Source organism: Taeniopygia guttata, chromosome 20 (assembly GCF_048771995.1).
Source record: "Taeniopygia guttata chromosome 20, bTaeGut7.mat, whole genome shotgun sequence".
In the NCBI taxonomy this organism is placed as follows: domain Eukaryota; kingdom Metazoa; phylum Chordata; class Aves; order Passeriformes; family Estrildidae; genus Taeniopygia; species Taeniopygia guttata.
In genome coordinates this window covers 687,141-713,222 of record NC_133045.1, presented here as the reverse complement: position 1 = coordinate 713,222, position 26,082 = coordinate 687,141, and the positions used below count along the sequence as shown (strand labels likewise).

The 26,082-nt window shown below is 38.9% G+C and overlaps 1 protein-coding gene across 23 annotated transcripts in view; it reads right to left on the bottom strand.

The window, feature by feature from the left end:
• Window positions 1-26,082, bottom strand: part of PHF20 (PHD finger protein 20) — a 73,075-nt gene that overhangs the window by 6,800 nt on the left and 40,193 nt on the right. For 18 of the 23 annotated variants that reach the window (XM_072917020.1, XM_072917022.1, XM_072917038.1 and 15 more), the window contains 6 exons: window positions 20,332-20,511; window positions 16,302-16,400; window positions 14,369-14,530; window positions 11,948-12,144; window positions 6,694-6,793; window positions 2,110-2,305 (listed from right to left, as the gene is read on the bottom strand). In XM_072917020.1, the coding sequence (XP_072773121.1) occupies window positions 2,110-2,305; window positions 6,694-6,793; window positions 11,948-12,144; window positions 14,369-14,530; window positions 16,302-16,400; window positions 20,332-20,511 (934 nt within the window). Of the gene's footprint in view, window positions 1-360; window positions 610-2,109; window positions 2,306-6,693; window positions 6,794-11,947; window positions 12,145-14,368; window positions 14,531-16,301; window positions 16,401-20,331; window positions 20,512-26,082 lie in introns of all 23 variants that reach the window. The other 5 variants (XM_072917026.1, XM_072917030.1, XR_012051558.1 and 2 more) reach the window with 4 other exon arrangements.

Genomic DNA, 26,082 nt, shown 5'->3' with positions numbered 1-26,082 from the left:
TTCTTATTTTAATTGTCTTCAAATCGACTAATACATTATTTATGCCAGCAGAAGGGACAACTGTAGGTATCAGATTATTACAGATACAACAAACAAAAGATTTAGAGTGAGCATTGTAACCTATGTTCTTCCTTGTGTAAGGCATCAAAACAGCAGTAAAAGGAGAGCAAAGCACAATACTGTGCTATCTTCAAAGGGCTGGCAGCTCATCTGCTACAGGCTGCAGGAAAACAGCAGAGCAAATCCTGACTTTAAAGCACCTGCTCCACTGGGCTGCACAGAAAGTTGGGCAGGGGGGGGGGGGGGCGTGCTGCCCTCAAGCTCCCCTCTCTGCTTCCTTGCAAAGGTGGATAGACTTACTCTATTCAGCTGATCCAGCTTTTCTAGCTGTTCACCAAACCACTCAACAAAACATGACCACTTGACTTTGGTAGTAACTGCCTTCTAACCCAACCTGCAGCAGCTCAGGTTTCTTCAGTGTCTCTCAGAGTAAACCAAAGTGAGTAGAGCTGCCAAGGATGTGCTCAGACTACTTCATAGAAGCACCTTTGCCTCCAGTGCTGGCACAGCAAGGATAGATCTCCCTGGTGAACCATCCTGAAGGCATGCCTGGAAAAGTGAAAGCCAGGTGTTCATTTACCAAAGCTTTCTGCTTGAGCTCCACTCATCTGCTACACCTAAAGAAACTGTATTTTGCTCAAAACAGAGCAAGGTATAATTTTACAAAAGATAGATTTTTTTTTTTCTGAAAAATGATGCACCAGTTACCTAAGGATGAAAATTCAAATGCTAATACTTGAATAACCTTTTAACTCCTGCCTGCTGAAGGGTCACCCTCCCATGGCACTGCCAGGGTCACCTTGGGTCCTCTGCCACCTCCTTGAAACACTGAGCAACCACCTTGAAACACTGAGCAACTCCTAATAATTTCAGGCACCTGTGAAATCATCTTCTATCTGTTGATCTGCATCAACAATATAACAATTATTCTAATTTGGCAATTTTTCAAATCCCTTCTAATTTGTATCATGATAAAGAAAACAGCAGCTGAATCTTTTAACCAGATGATCCAAACAGGACTGCACACCACCTTTAATTAAGCCAGGCCATCATACTGATTTCAGCATGGGAGAGAAAAGGAACAAAACCTGCAGCACCCATCACATATATGCCCAGTGCTCCCTACCTCAGTACCATGCAAATCTCAATTCACAACTGGAAAGCCTGAAACTCAAATGTCACTCTTTAAAAGGCCCAAGGAGTGGCCTTATAATATTTGTTTCAGTCTCCAAAAAAGAAAGAGATTACTTACAGATCTAACTAAAGGATCCTACAATGGAAAAGCAAAACCCTATGTTAAAATGGCTCCTCTCTTGCTTTAAGCATTATTCCATGTCAGTAGACCTCCTTCATTACCACAGATTAGGGGAAAGGGTCTATAGAATGACAAAATCACTTTGCCGCCGCCGTGCAATTTATCAACTAATAAATTACGATGATGGAATTCAATACATTTAAAACTGCTGGATTTAAGTTAATTTTTTTTTCAGTCATCAGAACCCAAGGATGTCTTTAAATAGGAAAATACACAAAAAAGTCAACTTGATAGAAAAAAATATTTTATGTATATAATTGTTATTTTCTGCAGATATAGCCGAAATGACCTTTCAGAAATGAAGTGCTGCAGGTTGCTGAGAGTACAACCACTCTCCCACTGCACCAAAACAAGATACTGTACCAAACAAAAGTATCTGATTCCTCTTGGACAAGCCATGACCAGATTTCCTGGAATGGAGAAAGCAAGTGCTGGAAAAATGGTGCCATGGCTTATAAGTCTATCCTGTTCTTGCTTAAAATCCATTTGGGTGATTCAGGAAAAACTGTCATTAGTTTTATTAGTCTAATCCTTTCTATACACATTGTCCATTTACACTCCGCTCACTTAAACAGATTTCAAACAGCCAAGTCCTTTCTCGAGATCACATGAGCAATTCAAACTATGTTATAAATCCACAGAACACAAATTAAAGTCTGAATTTCTGGTTATTTTTATACTTGCAGTCTAATTCCCGAGGCGAACATGCTGGCTGGTACTTAGATACTGCTTACTGTAATATGCTCATCTTCAGCTGCAGCCCGTGCAGGACTTCGATCACTCGCTGTACATCACCAAGTAGCTGGTGAGTGGCCACTATCTTCTTGGCATTCTGATGGGAGTAATTTTCTTCCAAAAATGCTAAGCCATGCATGTGACCATTACTTAGCCACTCCTTTTCATACCAGTACTTTAAGCTGGACCTCTGACCTAAAGTGACAGTAATGAGTGAGTTAAAATGAAATGTTGACATTGCTGGTAGTAATTCTGATTACCTCTAGGTACTGCAACAGCTTATTTGTTATTATCAACAGAACCAAAGAAGATCCTGTAACAGCAGACATAACCAATAAAGAAATTAAGAACTTGTAAAGTAAGAAGCCAAAAACCTCTGCCCAACTGTAAAAAAAATCAGACCCCAACTTCCACAACAGGCAGTTACAGATGAAGTTCAGAAAGGTGTATTTTTAGCAGGGTATCATACTGTCTAGTCTAACCATGGTTATGACAAAAGTTACAGTCTGACTGCAGCTCTTTGCAGACAGTAAAATGCAGAAAAAGGCAATCAGCTTCCCAGTGGTCTTGTTTTTAACATCAACATGTATTAGTACAATTGTACATAAATACATTTTTAAGGAATCAAGGAAAAGGTTCTGACAGAAAACTTGCCTAATTCAAGCTATTAATAATGATAATTCTATCTTAAGAGACATCAATATTATCTCTTGATACTGAATATCAGCAACAGCTGAAATGAAACAGTATTGAATGTGATAAATGCATCAATAGAAGTAACTTAAACTGCCAAACAAACAGTATTACAAGGAAAGATGCTTGCTAAATCGCAAACACACACAAAAAAACCTTCATGTTAAATACCTAACAAAAGCTCCCCCACACTTTGTAAACTGTACATTTACTACAGATATTCTCAATGGACAGCTCAGCACGCAGAGAAACAACCAAATCAGTCACTGCCTATGTACAGCCCAGGCAACAAGCCCACAAAACCAGAGATAAAACTGGAGCACAGACTGGGAGCTATAATTGCAGAAAGGTCTCCAATATAAGCAGGTTAACACTGACTAGAGGAGAAGCTAAAAAAAAGAAAATGGGAGTTACTAGGCAGCAGAGTAAGACTGCAATACATAGAAATCCATGGGTATTAGCTGGCATTAGAAATCATGACAGGGTAAAAAAGAATTTTGAAAGGTGTATCAGCTCGATCTTCCAGGTACATATACTGTATCAAGCAGGAAGGCAAGAAGAATTTTTGGTATGGTCAGAACCACACTGGAGACACTCCTGGTCACCTGCATTGGCCCTCATTAACTTCTGCATTAGAGAAGCTGACATCTGTAACAGAAAGTACAGTTCAGTCCACAAGAGTAAAATGGTGACTTTGAGAACTTCATGGTCACCTGAACAACTGAGGTGATGTGCACCCTGAGATAAAAAGTTCTCTCTTTTGAAGTATATAACCTTAAGAGGAGACACCACACTATGCCCACAAGCAATTGTGCCACATAATCATCTTGATCATGTTTAAGCACAGGTAAATGTTAACAAAGCTCTTAAAAATCCTACCCGACTCAAGAAGACCTGAGTAAAACAGCAGTTAGTACAGTTTTTAGACAAAATTAGACTAAATTTACTTTTTACTTCTAATAGAATGAGTGGTGCTGTTACAAGTCCCAGCAGTTTAGACTGGGGAAAGCCAAGTAAGCGTCTCCTGAATAGCCATGCTCAGTTTTAAAAGCCACTTCTTTGTAGATTCATACAGCCTATTAGCTCACTTCAAGCCAAAAACAAGTCACTGGAAAGCCATCTTTGCAGTCAAAAAGTTAGACATGTTTTCCTTTTTCAAGACAGAGGTAAAAATTAAGTCCCCTCCAATGTAAACTTCAGAATATTCAAATGAATAGTTAATAATAAATTTAAAAAATGAAGCTGTAATCAGTTTCTGCACAAAAGCACTCATTCAAGTGTGATGATACAACTTCAGTTTGCAAGTGCATTTTAGTTCCAGTTAAAACTACCTTCAACTGACATAAAGCAAAATATTTTTAATAGGTTAAAATTCTAGAAGCAAGATACTCTAAAGAAATCTTAAATATATTGCTGTCTCTGTAGTAAAAGTTTAAAATTTAGATGTAGCATGTCTTTGTTACTGAGAGTACAAACAACAGCAGTAAACACACAAAACAAATGTATGAGTTAAAGCACAGAAGAGTTGGTAGCTTTCAACAGCCAAAAAAATCTGGGATCACAATCCAAATATGTATATAAAGTAAAAAAGTCTTCTAATCAGGTGAACAGAGATCCATTTTCTTCCCATTTATAACCACGGAGTCAAGTCCAAACCTCATCCATTTTCACTTTTGACAAGGTTTTGTAATAAATACAGTAGAAAGTCAGAAAGTATTTGTCTAAATGTAATTTTACCTACTGTGTATGATGGATTAAGATGTGAGAAATGGATTTCTAATGGATTCTCAACACCTGACAGAAAGCTCACATAGTCTTGTACATCTGTATGCAAACTCTAAGATAAGGTATGCTAACTTAGAAAAGCCATGGAATAGAGATGACATTGTTGAGAGAGAGATTGAACTAGAAACAAGTTTCAAATGATGGCTTTAAAAAGACCAGATATTTTGGAGAATTAGAACTATGAAAGATGCATTGTAGGAAGACCATGTGGGGTAAAATAATAGGTGATTAGTGTAAGAAGTATTAGCAGCATTGTGTGGCAAAAGCTAATAGGCTGAAAAACATTTATAAGGTATTGTAACTAGAAACAGGTTGGCTTCCGATGGAATGACATTATGAGTTTTACACCTCTTTTGTCTCACTCTTCTACGAGACTGGTAACAGAATAAAATCTTTTAAAACGCCTCTCAGTTGCCGCATGTCTGTAGAGCTTGGATTTTCCAACACTAAGACATTTCAAAACACCTGCTAAGGAGGAGAGTTTTATTGCTCAATCAAGTCTGACTGTGTTACCCCAGGTAAATACCAATATATAGGTTATTGCAGGTGTGCTGGTTTTGCACAGCCTGGTTGGGGTGGGGTGGGGGGGAGGAGGTGCCCTGGACTCCCACAGGCACCAGTGGCCAGAGAGGTGGCTTCTGTGAGAAGCTGCTGGAAGCTTCCAACATGCCTGGCAGAGCCAGTTCCTGATGGCTCTGAAGATGGACATGTTGCTGGCCAAAGCTGGCCTAAGTTGAGAGGTTGGTAACGCCTCTGTGATAACAGATTTAAGAAGAAAATCAAAACAAGTTGCACAGTTTTTTCTTTCAGTCTGAGAAGAGAAAGAGGTGAGAACATGTGAGGGAAACAACATGGTGACACCAAGGTCAGTGGATGAGGAGGGGGAGGAGATGCTCCAGGTGCCAGTCAAGGTTCCTCTGCAGGCTGTGGTGAGGACCACACTGAAGCAGCTGTGCCCCTGCAGCCCATGGGGATTCACAGAGGATCCAGAGCTCCACCCATAGCCCGTGGGGGAGATGCTCATGCTGGAGTGGGTGGATGCCTGGAGGAGGCTGTGATCCAGTGGGAGACCTGGTAGAGAGAGAGAGAGGGCCCCTGCTTCCAGGCTGGAGCAGCCTGTCCTTGGGGGACTGCACCCTGTGGACGAGTGACCCATGCTGCAGCAGTTTTGGGAGGACTGTGTGCCCGAGGGAGGAGCTCACCTTGCAGCAGTTTTGGGCAGACTGCTGCTCGTGAGATTGGTACATCACACTGGAGAAATTCAGAGAGAACTGTCTCCCATGGGATGGACCCCACCGTCTCACACAGAAACAACTTCTCTCCCTGAGCAGTGGAAGAAAACCTTGAGTGATGAACTGACTGAACCCCCACACCCTGTTTCCCTGCACAGCCGGTGGAAAGAAGGGAGGGATTGAGGGAAGAAAGGTGTTTTTAAGGTCTCATTTTATTTCTCATTATCCTCCTCTGATTTTGCTGGTAATAAACTTACCTTGTATCTCTAAGTTAGGCCTGTTTTGCCCTTGGAGTGTTTTCTCCTGGTTTCAACTCATGAACCCTTTGTTAAATTTTTCTCTCTTCTGCCCACCTGAAGCAGGAGACGGTGAGCAGCGGCTTTTGTGGTTGGCTGGCACTGGGCCAGTGTCAAACCAGGGCAGCAGGTAATGCAGACAACTGCAAGAGCCACTGCTGAGGAGAGCCAGGAGCCTTCTGCTGACTTATTTTAAGGAATGCATCAGCCAATTTGTTGGGGGAGAGCTGCAGACACGTCCCCTAAGATGTACCCATGGGAGTATTTGCTTGGGCTTCCTGAGTGTTTTCTACACTCATTTGCCATAGCCAGTACAATGCTTACTACAGCAAATATGAGACAGATGGTCATCATAGTGAAAACAGTCTTCTCCATTCCTGTCCTTTTGTAATTCCTTAATATTGACTCATGGATATTCACATAAATTGAACTTTCTGAAACTGAAACTTACCTACAGTGACAGACACAGGTGGGGAGGAAAAATAGTGTAGTTTTTCAGAGAGAGAGATGTAGATACAGATAAACTAGCAGATTTACTACATATGTAATAAAGGTCTGTAACCTTAAATTTCTGTACCTGGAGGATCTTGGCAAATATAGCAGGTATATTTCTCAGGTATATTATCTTCCAGTAAGCCCATACAGACTCCATGCTGCCAGCACAGACACTCTTCACACTGTTCAAAGTCAAGAAGTGCACATTAACAGAAATGAAGGGTAGAGGAACTCAATACCATTATGTCAATTAAGAAACACAGGATCTACATATTTTAAAACAAAAAGGTCTATTAATATCCACACCCCATCTTCCACTTACAAACAAATACATTACAGAATCAGACTATAGTAAAATATGAGCCCTCCCCACACATTTTTCATGTATGCTTCTGGAGAATGACAACTAAAAAGCAGAAGCAGAGATTCTGAAAGATACAAAAATACTCCCTTTGGAAATGAAAATCTTTCATGAGATGGATGTGCGCATAACTAGGACAGCCAACAGAGTAATCAAGCCTTTATCACCAAAACAGATCCATTCTTCTGAATTCAAAAGCCTTCCCCTTGAGAGGAATGACAGATTTGTCTTTACAAACAAACTGCGGGTCTGCTGTTAGATAAAACTAGCACTGAGAGATAAAAGAAGCAATGGGAAAAATTCCACTGATTGATGAATGGAAAAAGATATTTACCTTTACAAACAAACTGTAGGTTTGCTGAGAAACAAAACAATGGGGAAAACCCCTAAATTCCAAAACAATTAAAAATTAAAAAGGGTTATACATTAGAGATTAACTTTGGTATCAGGCGTATTGGGAAGTCTGCGTATCTCAAGTATTTCAGCCAATGGGGAAAGAGAGAGGGAAATGTGGCCAGAAAATCAGGATAAAAAGGAGTCTGCATCCTCCAAAACTTTGAGAGACCTCAGGGGAATGCACCATGGCCTCTCCCCTTATTCAAGTAAAGTAAAAGGACTCCTCTGTCTCCTTTTTGGATATAAACCTCTGATGTTTGCAGATTAATTTTCCTGAACCCTCAAACAGCAATCCACATTCAGTTATCAAATCCCAGAGATATTTATGTTATACAGGAGTAGGCAATATTATGCTTTACTGATTCTTGTACCTCCAACATTTTATCCATTTCAAAGGTAGCTCTACTAACACAAACCTGCAGTGCAGATCAGTTGCACCAGCTTTAGGAGCATCCAACATCTGTCCAAGGCAGAACAATCATAATGGCAACGACTGAATATAATTTTGATCTCTTTAGCACAGTTACACTATTTAAAATGCAGTCACTGTTCTTAAAGCCATGCTGTTCTAGAGCAGGAAAAAAAACTATTCATGTTTTGTTTGTCATTTTCTCCCCCATCAATATTTTAATGAGACAAAATCGTGACTGTAGACTACAGACCACTGAAACATGGAACAAAACCCCAGATAAGAATATTAAGTCTATTTTGATTGGAAACTGTGATGTCAGTTAGAAGTTACTATTTTCCCATGCAGCAAGACAAGACATCATATACCCTTTATTTCTCAGAGCATAAACCAAAAGCAGAAATGTTGTCAGCGCTGGTAGAGGACTGCAATATGAGCTAAACCAAACCCTAACATGTTGCCCTTCATTGACCTACAAAGATGCCAACTTGCTAAAAATTTTGAATATGTTCAACACCACTTCAATTAATGCTCTTTCTCCTGCCCTTCCTCGAGCTAGTAGGGACAGAAAAGGACAACCAGACTTTGAATACTTCACTGGAGAAGATAGGAGCTCTGGGATTGGAGAATGTAAAAGTTTAGAAACAGGTTTCTGAAAGGATGCAATCAACAATGTTTTGCCATCCAAAATGGGTAGATAGTCCTAATGCAGCTGGGAGATGTTTTCAAAAAAGGCAGAGACAATCCTCCTTTCACAAATTAGAGCCAGAAAAAGGTGTTCTAAAACAAAGAAAACAGATTAAGAGAAACAGACTGTACTAAAAATAAGAAGGGAGCCCCTGCATCTAGTTACACCTGCATCCTATGAATCATGCCATATTATACAGAGCTGCACTCAGTGTTTTTCCAGGCAATTTTGCCCAGAACTCTAGTGAAGGGTACAAATGGGGTTGTAACCAAACTATGCATTCTACTCCCATGTACATTATTCTTGATGAACTGTTAATGCTGGGTCGTTTGCAAGAACTGCCAGCACACACCAGCCCTCAGGCTGCAGGTGTTAAATAAAGGAAAGAGGCAAACTCCTCACACCACTGCCACCTCACCCCCTCCTCAATCCAGGTACATCAGGATACTTTGTCTTCACAAACTGACTGAACCATGATTAACATCCAGCCCAAGGGGATCATCTTTGCCAGTGGACCATAATGCCCCAATGAGAAGCTATAAGGACCTAGGCCATCAAGGACTCCTCAAAACATCCTGACTCCTAGGATTACATCATTCCATAGTGAAATTCCCCAACCTGGGGGAGGTACTGAGCATCCTGCCCATATCTGACCATAAATAATCTGGGTGCTTTGGGAATTTAGGACACCACGACTACTGGACAGATCCAGAGGAGGACCTGAATTTCCACAGGACTAGATCTCCCACAGGGTCACAGCTCTCAACTTCAACCATCATTTCAACACGACTGCTGTCACTATTTGACAGGACTGAGATCACCACCCTGATCACCAGGGTACCAAGCTGTAGTCTGACTTGAAGCCAGTTTTTGTGTATTGTTGCATTTACTGTAATCTTTCTAATGACATTGCAACTCTGACCTGAAATCTCTCTCAAGGTATTTGTGTGGGGTTCATTTCTCCCACTGGTTTACTTTCAAACCTGCACAAACATCCCAACTTTTAAAAATTTTATTCAATTGATATTTAAATATCCATCCCTACAAGGAACAGGTCCATTCTTTACCTTGCAGGTTCTACTGTACACTGTGGTTGCTAGGCTACAGGTTACTGCTCTGGCACATGCTACTGGGTAACTACTCCCTCCCCAGGTGGTAGCAGAGAGTTTCAAAGCATGCAAAGCAGGAGATTTAGAAGAGAAAAAAACTACAGCATTGTGCAAAAAAGTATTTAAATTGAAATTCATGTCACAAAATAAATAACCAAACCTGAAAGATGTGTATTTAAAGCAGCTTTTAACCTTCTAGAACAAGACTATCTCAAGTCCGTTTACACCCATCACCTCTGAGGCCATCAAATTCAGCCCCAGAATTTTCTGCATCATTCACCAGTGTTTAGGTATAAAAACTAAAAAGAAGGGATAATGACAGTCTGTCTGGATCTCTTTGGGCCTCATCACAAAAACTGAGTGCTATGTCTCCAGAAGGAACACAGGGCAATGCTACACTGCAGCTTTACACCAGGTCCATAAATGAAGTCTAGTAACCTCCCTGCAGAGTTAGAGAGACTGAACAAAACAGCACTAACCAACAATACGTTATTTTTCTGTACTTACTTTTCCAGGTTTAATTTCTACTAACTGAAGCAGATACTTTTATAAATGCAAACCCAGATTTCTGCATCCCAATGCTATGAATGACATCCTCAATGCAGAAATTGCTCAAGACAATTAATTTAAGGCAAGTACAGGTCAAAGAAAAATTTTTATAAAATCCTTTGAATCTGGGGGCAAATTATTAGTTTAGATACCTAAAGGAACTCCCATTTAAACTGTGTATGAGTTTCATGAAACCTTAATGTTTCCCAATCTTTCATGGACAAGAAGGTGCTGTTGTGTTTAATATTTTCCTGCATTATTTCTAAATTTGGCACATTCATGGCAACGAACACAGCTGAAAGAGAACACTTAGCATTGTCTCGTAAGAGAGGAGGGTATACATGTATATTGGGAGCAATGAACCTCCAGCCAGATCCACGAGGAGCCCTGGCTCCTCATTCGGATATCAAGATGGGTACATAGCAAACCAAAACAGGTATCCCAGGTGCCAGCGTATTTCCTATTACCTCAATCCCCATAAAGAATGCAGATACTCACAAATACTGCTGATCTACATCTCTTTTCCAGAAACCAATTCTTTCACAAATCAATTCAACTATTAAAAAGTTTGCAATATGCTAAAAACACCCGCCCAAACCAGGTCAACCTAGCAAGGTAATCTTAGAAGCAGCTCGCAAAACTTTAAAGTAAAGGCATCCATAGGCTGCGTCCAGAGCCAGCTGACAGTTCTCTTCATTCTGCAATCCTAACCTAGTGTTGAACTTATTTTTGCCAGTTATTCTCCCAGGCTATTTCTTTGTGATTTTCTGTAAGCCATCTCCTCAGAGGACATCTACTCCCTTTAGTCACCACTGTTGGGACTTCTTCATCCTCCTGTACAGTCTGATGCTATTTACTTACACTTGACCACTGCCCATCACTCCACCCTTCTCTATTAATTCATAAGGTACTTTTTGTCCTGCATTGTCAGGATCCAACACTAGAACAAAGGTGTGCAAAGTGAACTCACTACTAAGAGAAAAAGCATCATACCTTCAACAGCAAGGTTCCATGAAATAGCATGGAAATGAAATAGCATAGAAACTCAAAGAAAATTAATTAGGGCAAAAAATTATGAAGAAATTGAATTGATTTTTTGACTTCACCTCTTGAAATTAATAGGAACTGGGTGAGATGGTTAAAAATTTCCTGATGATTTACAAACATCTCAACGTAATAGGCAGGTAACTTCCAAGGAGGCTTTTATCAATGGTGTTAAGCAGGAGAGATAACAGAAGCCTCTCCAAGTTTTAAAAAGAGCACATGTGGAATGGACAGATTGGCCTTAGGCAGATTAGGAACTTTGAAGTTGCAGACAACTGCAGAATGGACAAATGACAAATGCAGTTCTGCTTTAAAGCAAAACCTTCAATTTTTTTTTTTTTTTTGGTGTTCATCCGGTCTGGAGAACTGTATGTATAAGTCAAGCTTCTTACCAGGCCAGAGGAATGGGAGGTACACTAGGTATCTCAAGGCAATGTTCTGAACGGACTCCAAATTACAGTGAGCCCAAAAAAATCACTGATTTCAAATATGCATTCTCACAATCAGTGATGTCTTCTATGTTTAGAAAAATTCACAATTGACAAGCCAATCATTTTTGACTTGGAGTGAATGTTTCCTCTTTCATTCAATTAAAAATCCTAAACTGTACTATGAAGCAGAAGTTAACTATCATAGCAGTCACCCTGACAGATTACTTAAAAAAATATTATGACTTTGGAAGACAGCAATAGTTTATTATTTCATGTACAAAACAGAAGTTTCTCTGCTGACACCTTCCACTGCATTCACTGAAATGTGTATTTACCCTCCACTTCATACCTGAATCATGAAGTCATTTTCTTCTTTTACTTCACAAATACACCGAACAATCTCAAAATCACTTCCTTCAATTTCTTCATCAGGGTTGGTGGTTACATCAACATCCTGACTGCAGTCATTGTCACTCCAAGGCAAGCTATCCATAGATGACTCACTCAGGGTGTCATCCTCTGTACAAGAAGTATTTATATAAAATCCTGAGTAATTATAAAAAAAGGTCTCTCAAAATCTCATCCCAAGTATGCAGACATACATTCCAAAAAGCATGAGTTCACAGTGTAATTTAAAGAATACCACAGTTTCAACGGTTTATTGAAGGTTACTATAAGTCTCATTAATGGCTCCCTTAAAATATCCACATTAACAGCTTTTGTCATTAAAACTGTACTGTCAACATACAGCGTCTCAAACCAAGGAATGAAGTCTCTTCAGACAAAACTATAAACAACAAAACCAGGCTTGTACATTCAAACAGGATTCATGCTCATTGCAATTGGTATAGAATTGTGACTTGGCACCTCTAGTATAGAACTCTCAAAAGGAGGCAAGAGGGTTCTGTTTTATGAACCATTCAGTCTCACAAAGTGATGCTTCCATGACAGAAATACTGGGTCCAACACAGAATTTAATCCTGCTTCAGAAATTATTTTCATTTAATCTTCTGTTTAGGATGCATTTATAAACTCACAGGCAGTGCACTGCACAAGGTATTCTTCCAGAATGCACTCGCACTACTTAGCTGAAACATTAGTGAATCCTAGATTGAATAAAACTACCAAGAAAATTTTAACTGAACAGCATTGAGAATCTTGCCTCAATAACAGCTGAATTGAGAATCTTGCCTCAATAAAATTAAATTAATGTCTGCATCTTCCTTGGGGATAGAATGGGAGGGTCAGAGGAAGAAGATGAGGCATTTTAATTATTTGAAAATAATTCAATGAATAAGAGGGGAATGGAAGGTAAAAATTTTAGTCTTCAGTACAATGGTGAGGTCTCACCTACAGTGAGGATAACTACTTTCATAATTTAGCTCATAGAATCATAGAATGCAAAAACAGAACTACCAGCCTGTGGCATAAACCGTATATTTTAGAGAAACATCTGTTGTCAAATTAAAAGGGATGAGAACCCAACACAATAGTTTATTTCCATGTTTAAAAGTTTCATTCCACCTCTGAACTACGACACTCTTTCCTAAGGTACTGCGGAAGTGACAGGTTAGGCAGGCACACTACACTTCCATGTTACAAAAAAGTTTCACTTTTGTTTATACCAGACCTTGTCTGTCTAGGCACAAGTCCTGCAGATGCAAAAAGCAACAAAACAATTTAAAAATAATAAAATAAAATAATTTCTGGTATTTCTCACCACTTTCAATTTCTATCAACTGATTAAAAGAAGTCTGAGTAACTGATAGCCAAGCTACTAAACGGTATGTCCTATGGCTGATATCTCCAGGAACACAACTGCTCAGACTTGCAAAACATGTTTCAAGACATTATTGCTATCTGCACTTTAGTAGTTTTTAATGTTTTCTGTTTGGCCTATAAAGGGGAATTTAACTGAAGTTATATTTTACTTTTGTCTAATAACAAACAAAGTTATGGCAAAAACCCCCTAAAAACCAAACAAAAAACCCCCAAAACAAGCTCAAATGGTTCTCAACAGTGTATCTGTACAAAAACGAATTTAAGGTTCTTGTATATAATCAAGCTGTCATATATTTTCTATTTCCTTCAAATCTGTGAGTTTTAGGAACAAGAGAAAAAACAAACATTTATCTTTTTTATTGTACCAGTTTGTATCAGTAAGTAGCAACATGGAGCAAGACATTAAGAATTATGAAAGGTGATACACAGCAGCCAGATTTTTATGGATTGTGTGTATGAAGTACTATGAAGACACCAATACACAACTACTCAAGAGCTTCTCGTATGAAGCTCAGAAAGTCATTATAATCATATTCTGTATCTATACTACTACACATCACCACACCCAGTGGTCTCTTGAACACAGCAAGCTTGCAAAGCACCCATTTTAAACTCTGAAGGAGCTCTTACTTTGTAGAAACCTTTGGCAATATAAAAAATCTAATTATTAAATTGTAACTCAATTATTTTCAGAGTTAATAAGGCACTGAAAAAAAAACCTCACAAAATGAGTTTGGTTTCTGAAATAAGGGCAACAGTCTTGAAGTGTATAAGAAAGTAAAGCCAAAATAAAAATCAGCAACATCAAACTCTGGCAAACGAACTGGTTCCCATCTTGTCAAGTGGGGGGAAAGAAATATACACGGTCCTGAGTAAGAATAGCCAAATTTACACAGTAAGAACCAGTTTTCAAGTATGTTAGTGCTGCTCACATATTTACTGGTAATGAAAGAGAGAACCAGAAATTCATAGAGGAGAGTCATCTCACCATTTGCTTTTGATTTTCCCTTGTGCTGTCCAGAGTCAGTGCAGTGAAGCAGTGTACTTGGGTGAGCAAATGATTTATTTGAAGAATTAGATTTTGTGACAACTGATTTTTCAGGTGAAAGCTCTTGTGAGATATCTGTGTTCTCCCCAATGCCCGAATACCCTGTAAAATTGTAGTAAATGTTATTAGAAATTCATGGTCAAAAAAAGAAGAAACAGAACCATGCATGCCCATAGCAGAAACGTGTAATTCAGTGAGCCAGATCCCAGTATGCTGGAGCTCTGGGACTGCATGATGCTGCCGCAAGATGTGCGAGCTTTCCAGGAGCAAGAAGGTATTTTCTGAACCAGGAATTTTATGCCACCCAGTCACTGTTTACTGCTGTAAGAAATGATAAAGGTCTAAGTGACCAGCCTTTCCAAGCCAACTATTCTTCAGGCTGCATAGGTATACAAATGCCTTTGATTTACAAGCACTTTCACACAAGCATTAGTAGCTGGAGACCTCCCCCTCACATCCCACTCTTACTCACATAGGGCTATCTCTAATTTCATAGACTTCAAAGTGGATAGAAAGCACTTGTTTTCCTAGTCTATGAATGGAACAGAACACACAGGTGGACAAGCCCAGTTTAAGAGTGTGTAAAGAAAACACCTTGAATGATTCCTCTGTGAGGCCTACACTGGATATAAATCAAGGCTGGCTGAAGTTACAAGTAGCACTCTCCAGTTATTTGGAAAAAATCTTCACAGTTCCTGGACTGAATTACCATAAAGTCAACATCAAAAAAAGGCATGTAACATCTTAAAACCCAACAACAGACTGACAAGTAGCTCGTGGGGACTTGGTGCATAAATCTACAAATCATATTTTGCACCTTATCATTATATTTGTGACCACCATACAATAAGAAATTTATTAAAATTACTTGTTTCAATACAGTTCTTACTGACTTGGTCTATGATTCTTCCAATCCGCTCTCTTGATAGCTGGCCCTATTCAAGGCAGTCATCAGAGAAGTAAGGCATTTTCTATCTCAGAAACTCGTCTTTAGGGGAGATCTAGTTTCACAAATGATGCCTAGCAGATTGAAGTATGCTGCATCCTCACAATAGCAGAGGAAGTTGTCACACTTGATCCTTAAACGTTTCACCAAAGAAATTTTCCAGAATCAGCTGTGTTTTCAGCAGTGAAGAATCCATTATGTCTAACACCTGTGCCTCTACTTCAAGTTCAAAGCTTGACGTGGCCCCAGGAAAGCATTCCCAAGGACACATTGCTAATACAGGCATTTAAATGTAGTGCAACAGCATGTTATGAGACACAAAAGAGGGACATAGCTTGAGTATAGACTTCAAATAGGGTTTTTACTAAATCTCTCCAGAAAAAAAAATTCTTTAAGAAAGAAATTAAGGCTGTGACAGGTTTAACTGGGCTCATTGTTACAGCCCACTCCCTCCCAAAGTGAAGGTGTAAGAAATAATACGGTTAACAGCAAAAAAAGAGGACTCAGCTTTATGAATGCAGGAGTTTTTCCAAACTCCCGCATTCATAAAGCAGTCCCAAAACTAACATAACAGAGAACAGCCTGTACACAGGGCATCTGCACCCTCTTAATTAGGCAAAGCTTTCACAGAAGCACATTCATTAAGGAAAAGCCCAACTTATAGATTGACATTAATTTAGGAGTGACATTTATTCTGTGCCATTACAAACACTACTACAAGCCACTACCCAGCATTAACGATGAAGCTTAACCAGAAGTAGATTATCTTGTCAATCACAATTCAAAATAAATTATTTAATAAAATAAAAGCTAAGTGAAGAAAACGGCTGAACTACAGTGCCTGCTCTTAAGTGATCTAAAGTGATTTTTTGTAATAAAACAAAATAATGAAGCCAGTTTCATCTACAGAAGAAAAATTAACTTTACCAGGCTTAGTTTTCTTTTTCTTTTTTTTCTTTTTCTTTGACTTGGATCTTTCATAGTCTTTGGATTTTTTTTCTTTGTTCTTCTCATGTCCTTTAACAGCTGAAATTAGACAAAATTCCAAATTAATTTTAAAAACATATATACATTTATTCTACTTCATAAAGTTCTTAAAAGTCTTAAAATTTCTTTGGACAATCAAGGCTAGTTCCTGAAAAACAAACAAAAAAACCACAAAAAAGAGACCAAAAATAAACACCAAGAAGAAAACTTATTTGTAAGAATTTCCCAGCTCTCAATTGGAATGATCTATTTTAAGTCCTAATCTGACTGTCCCATAACAAAATATAAGTATCATGTAGGAGAAATCAAAAGTACAGCAGCACTCATTTATTATTTACAAGCTTCAGAGATCATTAAAAAGACTGAGGGATTTGTTACGTCCACTTTCTAAATTAATATGATTGGACATTTCACTAGCATTATAACAGAACAAAACTCCAACGCCCCAGACTTCAGTTCAGTTCCCCAATCAAATATTTTACTTATATTGAAAATGGAGTAACTGGTTCAGCTGGCTTTAACTACTCTCTCAACACCTGTTCTCCATCCTATTTTTATGGGATTAAAAACACACCATTATTTTTGAATGACTAACAGCTGTCAATCAAGTATATCTTTAAAGCACATTTCCAGAGCATGCACAGCTCAGTATGACCCTGTTGCAAGGGCATGTACACAAATCCCTGCTTTCTAGACCCCAGTATTTGGTTACATTGTGTCTTTCAGGTTTAGGTCCCAGCAGCAGAATTTCCAGATGTTTATGCAGTTCCTTATGTAAATTATCCTGACTCAGAGATGTAATCAACACCTATTATGGAAGGATGCCTTGTATCTCAAAATGGCTCTGCTCTCAGAGTGTTTGGCTGATTAATCCACTCAACATCCCATTCAGAAACTTATTTCAACGTCAGATGACAGAATCTGAAGAAGCACCAGAAGACAGTCTATACTGTAAGAAATCTTCGCTTGCACAAACCATTTGAGAACCTTAGATTGTCTGTAACCATTTATGAAGTAAACCAGCAATACCAATTTATTATGTCAACCACTTTCATACATGTCAACAGTAAACTCCCTGATTCATCAGCTGAGTATTTATGGCACAAACAGTTCATTGAGAAAACTGCAAATCGCAGTCACATTTAATAAGCTCTGGTAAAATTGTAGGACAAGCTTAACACCTTGTCTTCAGGAGACTCTTTAGCTCTGCATCTCCCCATCCCTTCTCAGTCCTCAAAGATTTCCCGCTACTTTGCCATTTCTGTGCCCCTCTTAGCATGAGGTTAGCAAAGGCACCTCAGTGTCCTCATCCACATGGCCACACCTGGCCTTCAAAGGCAGCAGGAACTGGCAGCACAAAAGACACCTTCTTCCACCTCTCCATGGGTGTTGAGGGAGGTTGAAAAAAACAACAAACAAAAAAAAAACAGGAAAAGAAAAGGTGCATATTCAAGTGTCAAACAAAGTGCTTCCAACTTCCTTCATACTTTCCTCTGTCCTCATCTCCTGTTCTTCTAATGGTCAGGATCCTCTTGGTACCATTCCCTTTGCTCTGCTCACAAGGATGCAAGAAGTTCTACCATTTTATTCTTCCAGAAGGGCAAAGAGAGAATAACTGAGCTCAACAGAGATAGGAAAATTTTGCTTCTTTTCATTTGAAAATTCAGATTCACATGATCAGATTGCTGGATTTGTTTGAAGATATCCAAGGGTACAAGGTAAGCTTCCTCAACGACTATTAACATAGCCAAGATAAATACAAAAGAAACTGTCCCTTTATCCACTTTGTTCCCTTAACCTTCTCCATGTGTCTTAAAATCTGAAAAAAATCTAAATACTTGCAAATTTCTTTCTGGAGCTATCTTCTGAAATGCACAACACAGTTAATGCATGTTTTCATGGAAAAAAAAAAATCTTCAAAGAACAAGTATTCAAGTATTGTACTAGTCTTCCAAAATAAACAGGTACTAAATAATCTTGTTGTTTAAAGCTGTTTCTTTGAAGTGCTCCGAAGTGTAATGAATTTTCACTGACATAAGACCAGATAGAGACACTTGTCTAGGTTATGAGTATTCTCATATATTCTCACATGATCAAAGATAAACTGAAAAACATAATCCTAAAAATTAAGCACAAAACAACTATATTTTTTAATTGGGGTTTTTTTTTGAAAAGACAAAGGATTTCAAGTTCCTTGAATGGCAGAGACTCATAAAAACTGGGATGAGTGCACACCATCCTCCATCACATCACCACTGTTAAAGTTCACTATGATCTCTAAATGCCACACTTGCACATAGGACACATCCCACTGATGAGGAACAGTGAGGAGATACTGATAGATCGCATTTACACTGAAACATGGACGAAAAATTAAAAACTAATTTAAAAATTAATTTTAAAATTAATAAACCTCCGAGGTCATCCTGCCCTGTTTCTTTCAAGGTTTGAGGAGCCTCTCTTATCTCTTCAGCTTGGAAATTCGCATTCTTTCTCCTCAGTTGGGGCAGTTTTACTAGTGCTGCAGAGTTACTAGACTAAACAGCATATTTTCCTTATGCTAGCAAGCTCAAAGCAGCACATTTCACCTAAATCTAAATAGATTTCTACTCTGTTCACTGTTTCATTACCTTCCTACAAGGAAGGGCAGTGAGAGATGCCCAAGAATAAACAAGATGCTAAGTACTGTCTGTCTGCTATGATCAACAGAACAACACAGAGACAGGCAGCTAAGGAGGTGATCTCCAGCACCTAGAGCATCTGTCATAGACACAGTAGTCTAATCTCAGATTTTATTTGTGTTTTCTTCATCATTGTGACCCAAGTTCTTAACAACATCTGAAGGAAAGTGGTGATGTAGTAGTCTAGAAGTGTGTTGGGAATTATTTATATACATACAAAATATTAAAATATATGTATTGTTTCTATGAGCATGTGCCTGTGTATACATACATCCCCCCACATCTCGTTTGGTTACCCACCTATACTACAGTAGACTTCTGTATAAACAGAGTTTACCCAATACCACTGAACAGTCAAAGTTGTGAAGTTCTTCAGAGATGTCTAGTAGCAATCGCTGACTACCAGAAGTGGTCAAGTGCTATTGAAAAAAATCCCCTACAAAATAAACCACCTTAGGTCATCGTGCCTCATGCCCACCCCCGTTTGTCTCTTTTAAGTTTAGGTATCTCAGTAGGTACAGTATTACTTAAAATATTTAATGATTTGGGCAGCCAGGAGTTTAACAGAATTACAACCTACAACCTTTTAATGACCTTTAATACTTTAGTACTTTTTACATCTTATAAATAGTAACAGCTGACTGGGAAGAATAAACCCCAGTGCAGATAGCATGAAAACTTAAAAACATGACAGTGAAAAAACACTGCTTACATTTTATGCCATACATTTATACAAAATTATTCTCTCAAAATGAAGGTTTGAGAAACAACTGCTCACTTTAAAAAATGGGTTTATTAAACCTTAACAAAAAATACAACAAAAGGACTAAATAAGGAAAAGCAGGCCTAGGAAGTGTCCTCATGCTGGCTATCAACCATCATCAAGATGGATGCTTCCACCTTTTATATCTCTAGCCCCTCCTAGAGCCTTGTCAGTTAACTCCTTCCTTGCTGTCCAGTGGTAAAAGTCCCTTTCTCACATTCTGACTGGAGGTCAGGCACTGCCGTAGTAACAAGCCAACCTTCCCAAATCCCTGGATTACCAAGACCATCCCATGATAACACATACTGGGGGGAGCCCATTGCAGTAAAATAACTATACATTTATAAAACTTCTTTTGTCATATAATGTTTACCCCTTAATTGTGAGAGCCAACCATTTATTCATCTATAACAAAGGAACACAGAATATTATCAGTTCCTTACAATGTTTAAAACTTTCTCAAGACTTTTTCCTTTCCATGTTAACTTTTCATGTTTAACTTTCCGTGTTAAACCAAAAGCCGTACCATGTTGAGCTCTTTCTCTTTCCCGAGGCCTCCGCAGTGCTCTTGCTATGTGGTTCCTGGTTTGGTCTCTAATAGAGTGTCGGTGACTATATAGTGCACTTACAGGAGGTGAAGTTCTTCTCTTTTCTACTTTTTCATCTCTATATGGGGTACTCCTGAGGGTTATGTGTAGAGGAGCATCTACAAACAGAAAAAAGACCAAGTCCATACTTTAAATACTTTCCAAAGTCAGTCTATTTCAGCAGCAGCAGCTCTGGCAGACCATACGGAATGTTTCTGATCAGACATTGCTCAACTCAATCCTAGCCCTGACTAAAAAGCTAAAACCTCCAATGCTTTTGCTGGACTTGCTGACGGGCTTTTTTTCAAAAATAAACACGGGATGTCCATGCATTCCCCAAATTTCTATTCTTCCAGAAAAAATTTGATTCTTTTTTTGAGAAAAGATGAAAAGAGAAACACTTCAGTTCGGCAGAGATATAGGCTAGGTAATTTTTATTAGTTATTCCAAGATAAAAAGTGCCCAGTCGCTTTAGTTAGTGGAACCACAGCCAGTTCTTGAAAGTATACTTTGTAACACACACAGAAGTGGCAAAAAGCAGCTCTGCACATAAGTAAGAAGTTCTTAAAATATATAGCACTGAAACAACAATGTTTCAATCAAGAGTGAGATGCAAGAATTCAGAACCACTGCCTAAAAGTCATAAAAATCATAAGATGCAGACATGGTTTCATATGAGATTACATTTTTTATTTAAATTAAGTCAAACAGTTTCATCCTCCTAACTGCAAGTAGCAACTCCTCCTGAAAGACTCCTGGACACAGAAAAAGAGCAGTGAAGGTGATAAAAGCTAAAGTTGCATGGCAGATAGGACAGCAGACTAAACAATATCAGTTGCCATTCTGGAGTATTACATCAAGTATCCTGGTCAACGAGACCCAGTAGCCAAGGTGACAAGCTGCTGGCATTTATCAAAATTGTCCAGTTCTATTATCATACGCATCTCAAAAGTTCACAGGATAAGGCAACTTCTTTCTAATCTGAAGATTAACATGCCACACTTAGATAAGTTTAATAAAAAAATTGTGAGCAGAACCTGAGAGTGACTGAAAAGGGAAGGGAAAGAGTCCCAGAGGGCACACTTAGAAGAAGAAACTGGATCAAGCACCCTGCCCTGATCAACATTTAAAGTTGAAGAAATAACAAGGCACATTAAGAAATGTCATTGTTAGCACTCTCAGAATCACATGGATCTCTTCAGGCAAAAGAAACTCCAAGATGCAGAAATCAGATGACATTTTCCCTGGTCCTCTCTCTCTAGGAAGTTGGAACTTAAAGGAAAAAGAAAATTCCAAACAAAAAAGAAAAGCCACTTGTAATTATTTCCACAACCAAACTTATATTCTAGTCACATGCCCTAGTGATCTACAGCAGCCACAAAAACCAGAAATTAAACCAAAACCCAATTACCACACAAGACCCTCTAAAAGATGCCTTTTGTCCAGATAGGCATTTTTTTGGTTAATTTTTTTGTCTGGTTAGGTTTTTTGGTGCTGTCTTTATTTACTTGTCTGTTTTTAAGTCAGGTCTCTTTTGACTTCCTGTTCCTCTGAGGACTTCCATGACTAGGGTCAAGATATCATCAGTTCAGATGACAAAAACAAAAAAAAAGTTTCAGAGGAAAAGTTTTTCCCATAGTACACAGTAGTTGAGAAATAAGATTCAGGTAGTACATAGTCTCTTTGGGAACACCAGTACCCTAACAAAGTTCATGAAATGCAAATAGTCTATTTCATAGGGTGAAAAGTCACACAAACAATCTTTTCTGCAGCTTTCCTGACTGTCTACTACTCTGTGATAATTTTCCAAAATATTTACAGAACACCACACTAGTGAAACTCAAAATTACAATACAAAAATCTGTACACACCTGACAGCCTTCATTTAGGCCTCCTTACTTTCCCTTCTCCCAATAGCTCAACTCAATTTCATGAATTAACATTTAAGAACACCACAGCCACCTTGATCCTAGCAGTCTGCAAAAGCACAAGGCCTCTTAGTTTCCTGTGGGCTGACAAAGATGCACACAGGCTCTTGGTGGAACAAAATTGTATTTCATGTCCACTGGGTTTTTGCAGCTTTGTGAGACTTAATTTCAAATATATTTTTGCCAAGAATACATCCTGTCTTTTATGACATACAGGTTAATATATTTCTGTAAGATTTCTCAGTTAACTGTAACATTGTCCTGGGGGAGGGGTCATGGTACTCTATCATACACTGGGTGCATTTTTTTTTTCAGTAACTGACACAAAGATGCTAGGTTTTCAAACATCTTCGTTCCATTGAAAAAAGAACTTAGAGGATCTACAAGATCTCTGAGCACTCTGAAATACATTTTAGAATCTGTGAATAAATTTGAGATTCTGAGATTAAAAACCTGGAAATTTATCCTGAACTTTTGGGACAGCAAATATTAAAACTGAGGCCATGGAGACGTAAACTTACAAACCTTCCATACCAAAGTGTCCTTTTTTCTCTTCATTTGGAAGTATAACTCAGGTTAGTTTATAAAACCATTCCCTAAAGAATAAAGAACAATTATTCATAACAAACACAACTAACACCTTATATTTAGGCATGTGGCTTTAAAACTTGCAGATTTCTCACATTTGGATTTTCTGCATTAGAACCAGAGTGTGCCACCTCTTTCCAATCTCTGGTCTCCCCAAGCCAACATTAACCCTCTTCTGCTTCCACCCAGTCACAGTTTGGGCTGTGAGACTGCAGTGGTAGCAGGACCATGCTCATAGAGAGTCCTATGAGGAGTACACAGGGGATCCCTATGTGTTTCCTAAAGCTGCTTGTGCAGGCCCCATGAAGACACATACACCTGTGTCCCAGCTCAGGGAAACCTTAAAAGGCACAAAAAGCCTCCTGACACCCTCAGCAGTGCCACTTTCATTGTCGTTGAACAGTAATGTTGTGATTAAACATCAGAGCAGATTAATTTCCAGCTCAGATGACACTGAATACCACTAACAAGAACAGGAGGTATGTTCACAAGATACTGGAGATGAACAGGATTGCTGATTAACTGCCTCCAGCCTTCTTTCATGGAGTTCTTTCAGACCTCTCTCTCCTAAGCCTGGAAGAAGCATCCCCTGTCATATGAAGAGCTGACCCAGAAGCTGTGAAGGACCTTAGAAACTAACACATACAGACCTGAGATATGAAATTACCTCAACCATGCAGAAACCAAATAGACAGAGCTTTAGAAAACTTACTACTAAACACACTGAGGTTCAGTGACAGACAAGGCTGTAGCTTTCTATCCCCTGGAACTCTGATATAGGACCCCAGGTAAGAAGATAACATTCACAGGAAGCAGAGACTGCTTTCCTAGGTATGTGAATCAGGCAAAGTTACCATCCACACCTGTGAGATCATTTGCTGGAAACTTCCAGTGGTATTTTCAAGAACTGAAAGAGCATGTTTCATCTTGACTTACAGCCACCCCCCGGAAGCCAAATGCATTACTGTCTTGATAAGCCAAATACAACCAGCAATTCTGCAAACACAGCGGGTGTTTATGCAGATCTTCCCTGGCTCCAAGGAAAAAAAAAACATTTGTAGTTCACCATGCACACTCACTGCCTAGCAAAGAGGCATCAGCCAGAATCAAGAGGAAACAGGAAAATTTCCCAAAGGATTAATCTGACAACCACTACACAACAGACCAGAGGTTTGCCTGTGAACAGCTGTTAGAAACAACCAGATGCCTGAGATGTTTTAAGATGGCAAAACAAGTTTGCTGACCCCACCCACACACAATTCAGCTCTCATCAGTAACATGAGTATGGACAAAATATCTATTTTGTTTACTCATGTAAAGAATTCTTTCATGTTTGTATCCTGTTAGTTTATACAGTAACAAGATATACTGTAATTAACTGAGTAGGAAGAATTTTCTAAAAATGAGGTTATGTAAAAAAATTTAAACATACTAACAAAATGTTTTTTCCTTCCCTACTTTTTCCACACTAGGGACAGATTTTTTACAGTAGCCAAACTAAGAATTGCAGGTCTGTTCCTTTATTTTCTTCCTCATGGCAAGGAACACAGGGGAGCCAAGAGTGGCAACAACTTGCCAGACTGAGACTACTGTACTACACCCACACTCTAAATCAAAGCCTAATACTGTACAGTGCTTTTGAAGTCCCAAAACTGAGTTAGCTTATTACCAAAACTCCTGAGAGGAGCTAAACTATATCCTTGGAGTCAATGCGAATCAACTCATGAAGTCATTGCCAGTACAATTGTGCTGACACCAGTACTAAGTAGTTATTAAAAGAGCATTAAGAGCACACCCATCACCTCAGATGGCAATTCTGTTATCAACTCCCCTGCTTGTTCATGAGGTCTGTGTCTCCTGAGAAACCTCCAACATCCAGCAAGTACAGAGCTTCACCAGGGTATGGTGAGGAAACACATCACTAAAAAGATGAAAGTCACCAATACAGAAAAACTCCAAGTGAAGAAGTCAAAATTGTGACTCACAGGTAACAAAGAAAGAAATGAAACTATTCTATGCCTAATGCCCTTGGAGTGGTGTAGGTCAGGAAAAAAACCATTTTTGTAGGTCAGGAAACAACAATCTTTACTTAAAAAAAGCTTTTGCAAGCACTTTATACAAAATAACATGGACAGACAGACATATCTGAAAGAGAAAACTGGTACCTTCAGAGAAAATGGTTTACAGTGTCTGCAGGACACAAGTCACAGTATAGGATTATGTACTTCAACAGTAAACTAAGGGGTTCTGGAGCAAAAGAGAAGGGACCACAAAGAAAGAAACCTGTCTTAAGGTTAATGCATATAGGCACAGAATCCAGTTTTACTTCAGAGTTGGACTCGATGATTTGTGTGGCTCCCTTCCAACTAAGAATGTTCTGTGCATCTGTACTCAATTTTTTTTAATTACAGCAATCAATAAGTAGCTAACTGACAAACTGTCACAGATACTGTACCACATTTAATTCCCAATAAATTATTCTGTTTGCATCTCTGTTTGAACTAGCACAAAATCTAAGCAACTCTTTCATCTAAGACCAACACTGAAGTCATCTGCAGCCCAGACTCAAAAAGCCTCTTTTAGGCTTATACATCCACACATATTTTGTACAGATCTTGATTCTCCTAACAGAGGCCTGCAGGTGGCTCTGCAATGCACCTGAGGTATAATGCAACCTGAGAGCTGAGGGCAGGTATATCTGCATCTCCTCTAGCCTGGGAGCACACGCTGCATCAACTGCCTTATTCTATGCAAGGACAATTCTTTCCTGAAGACCAAAGCTGCAGCAACTCAAATATTGTAACATGCATTTGGGGGAAGAGCTGCTTCACCATAATGATCTCATACTACTTCCTGATAAATTTAAGAAAGGTATTGCCTGACCATATCCAGTAGCCACGAAGCTGTAGTCATTCTGTTCAGGGATATTCTGTAAAGCATATGAAAAATATAAGCTGCAGGCAATGGCAGTTCCTTTCTTCTCTGTTCAGAGCAACTACAGAATTTAAAGACCTATCTGTCAAGTTTGACACTGCAAAGGCAAGATCTTTTGGAATTAGGGGGAGACAGCTCAAATCAGTCCCACACTAACCTTTCCAGCTCACTCAGGCTTTGATTGCAATGTCAAGAAGCGTAATTTACATATTAGAAATTTTAATTTTGGAGTCTCCACTC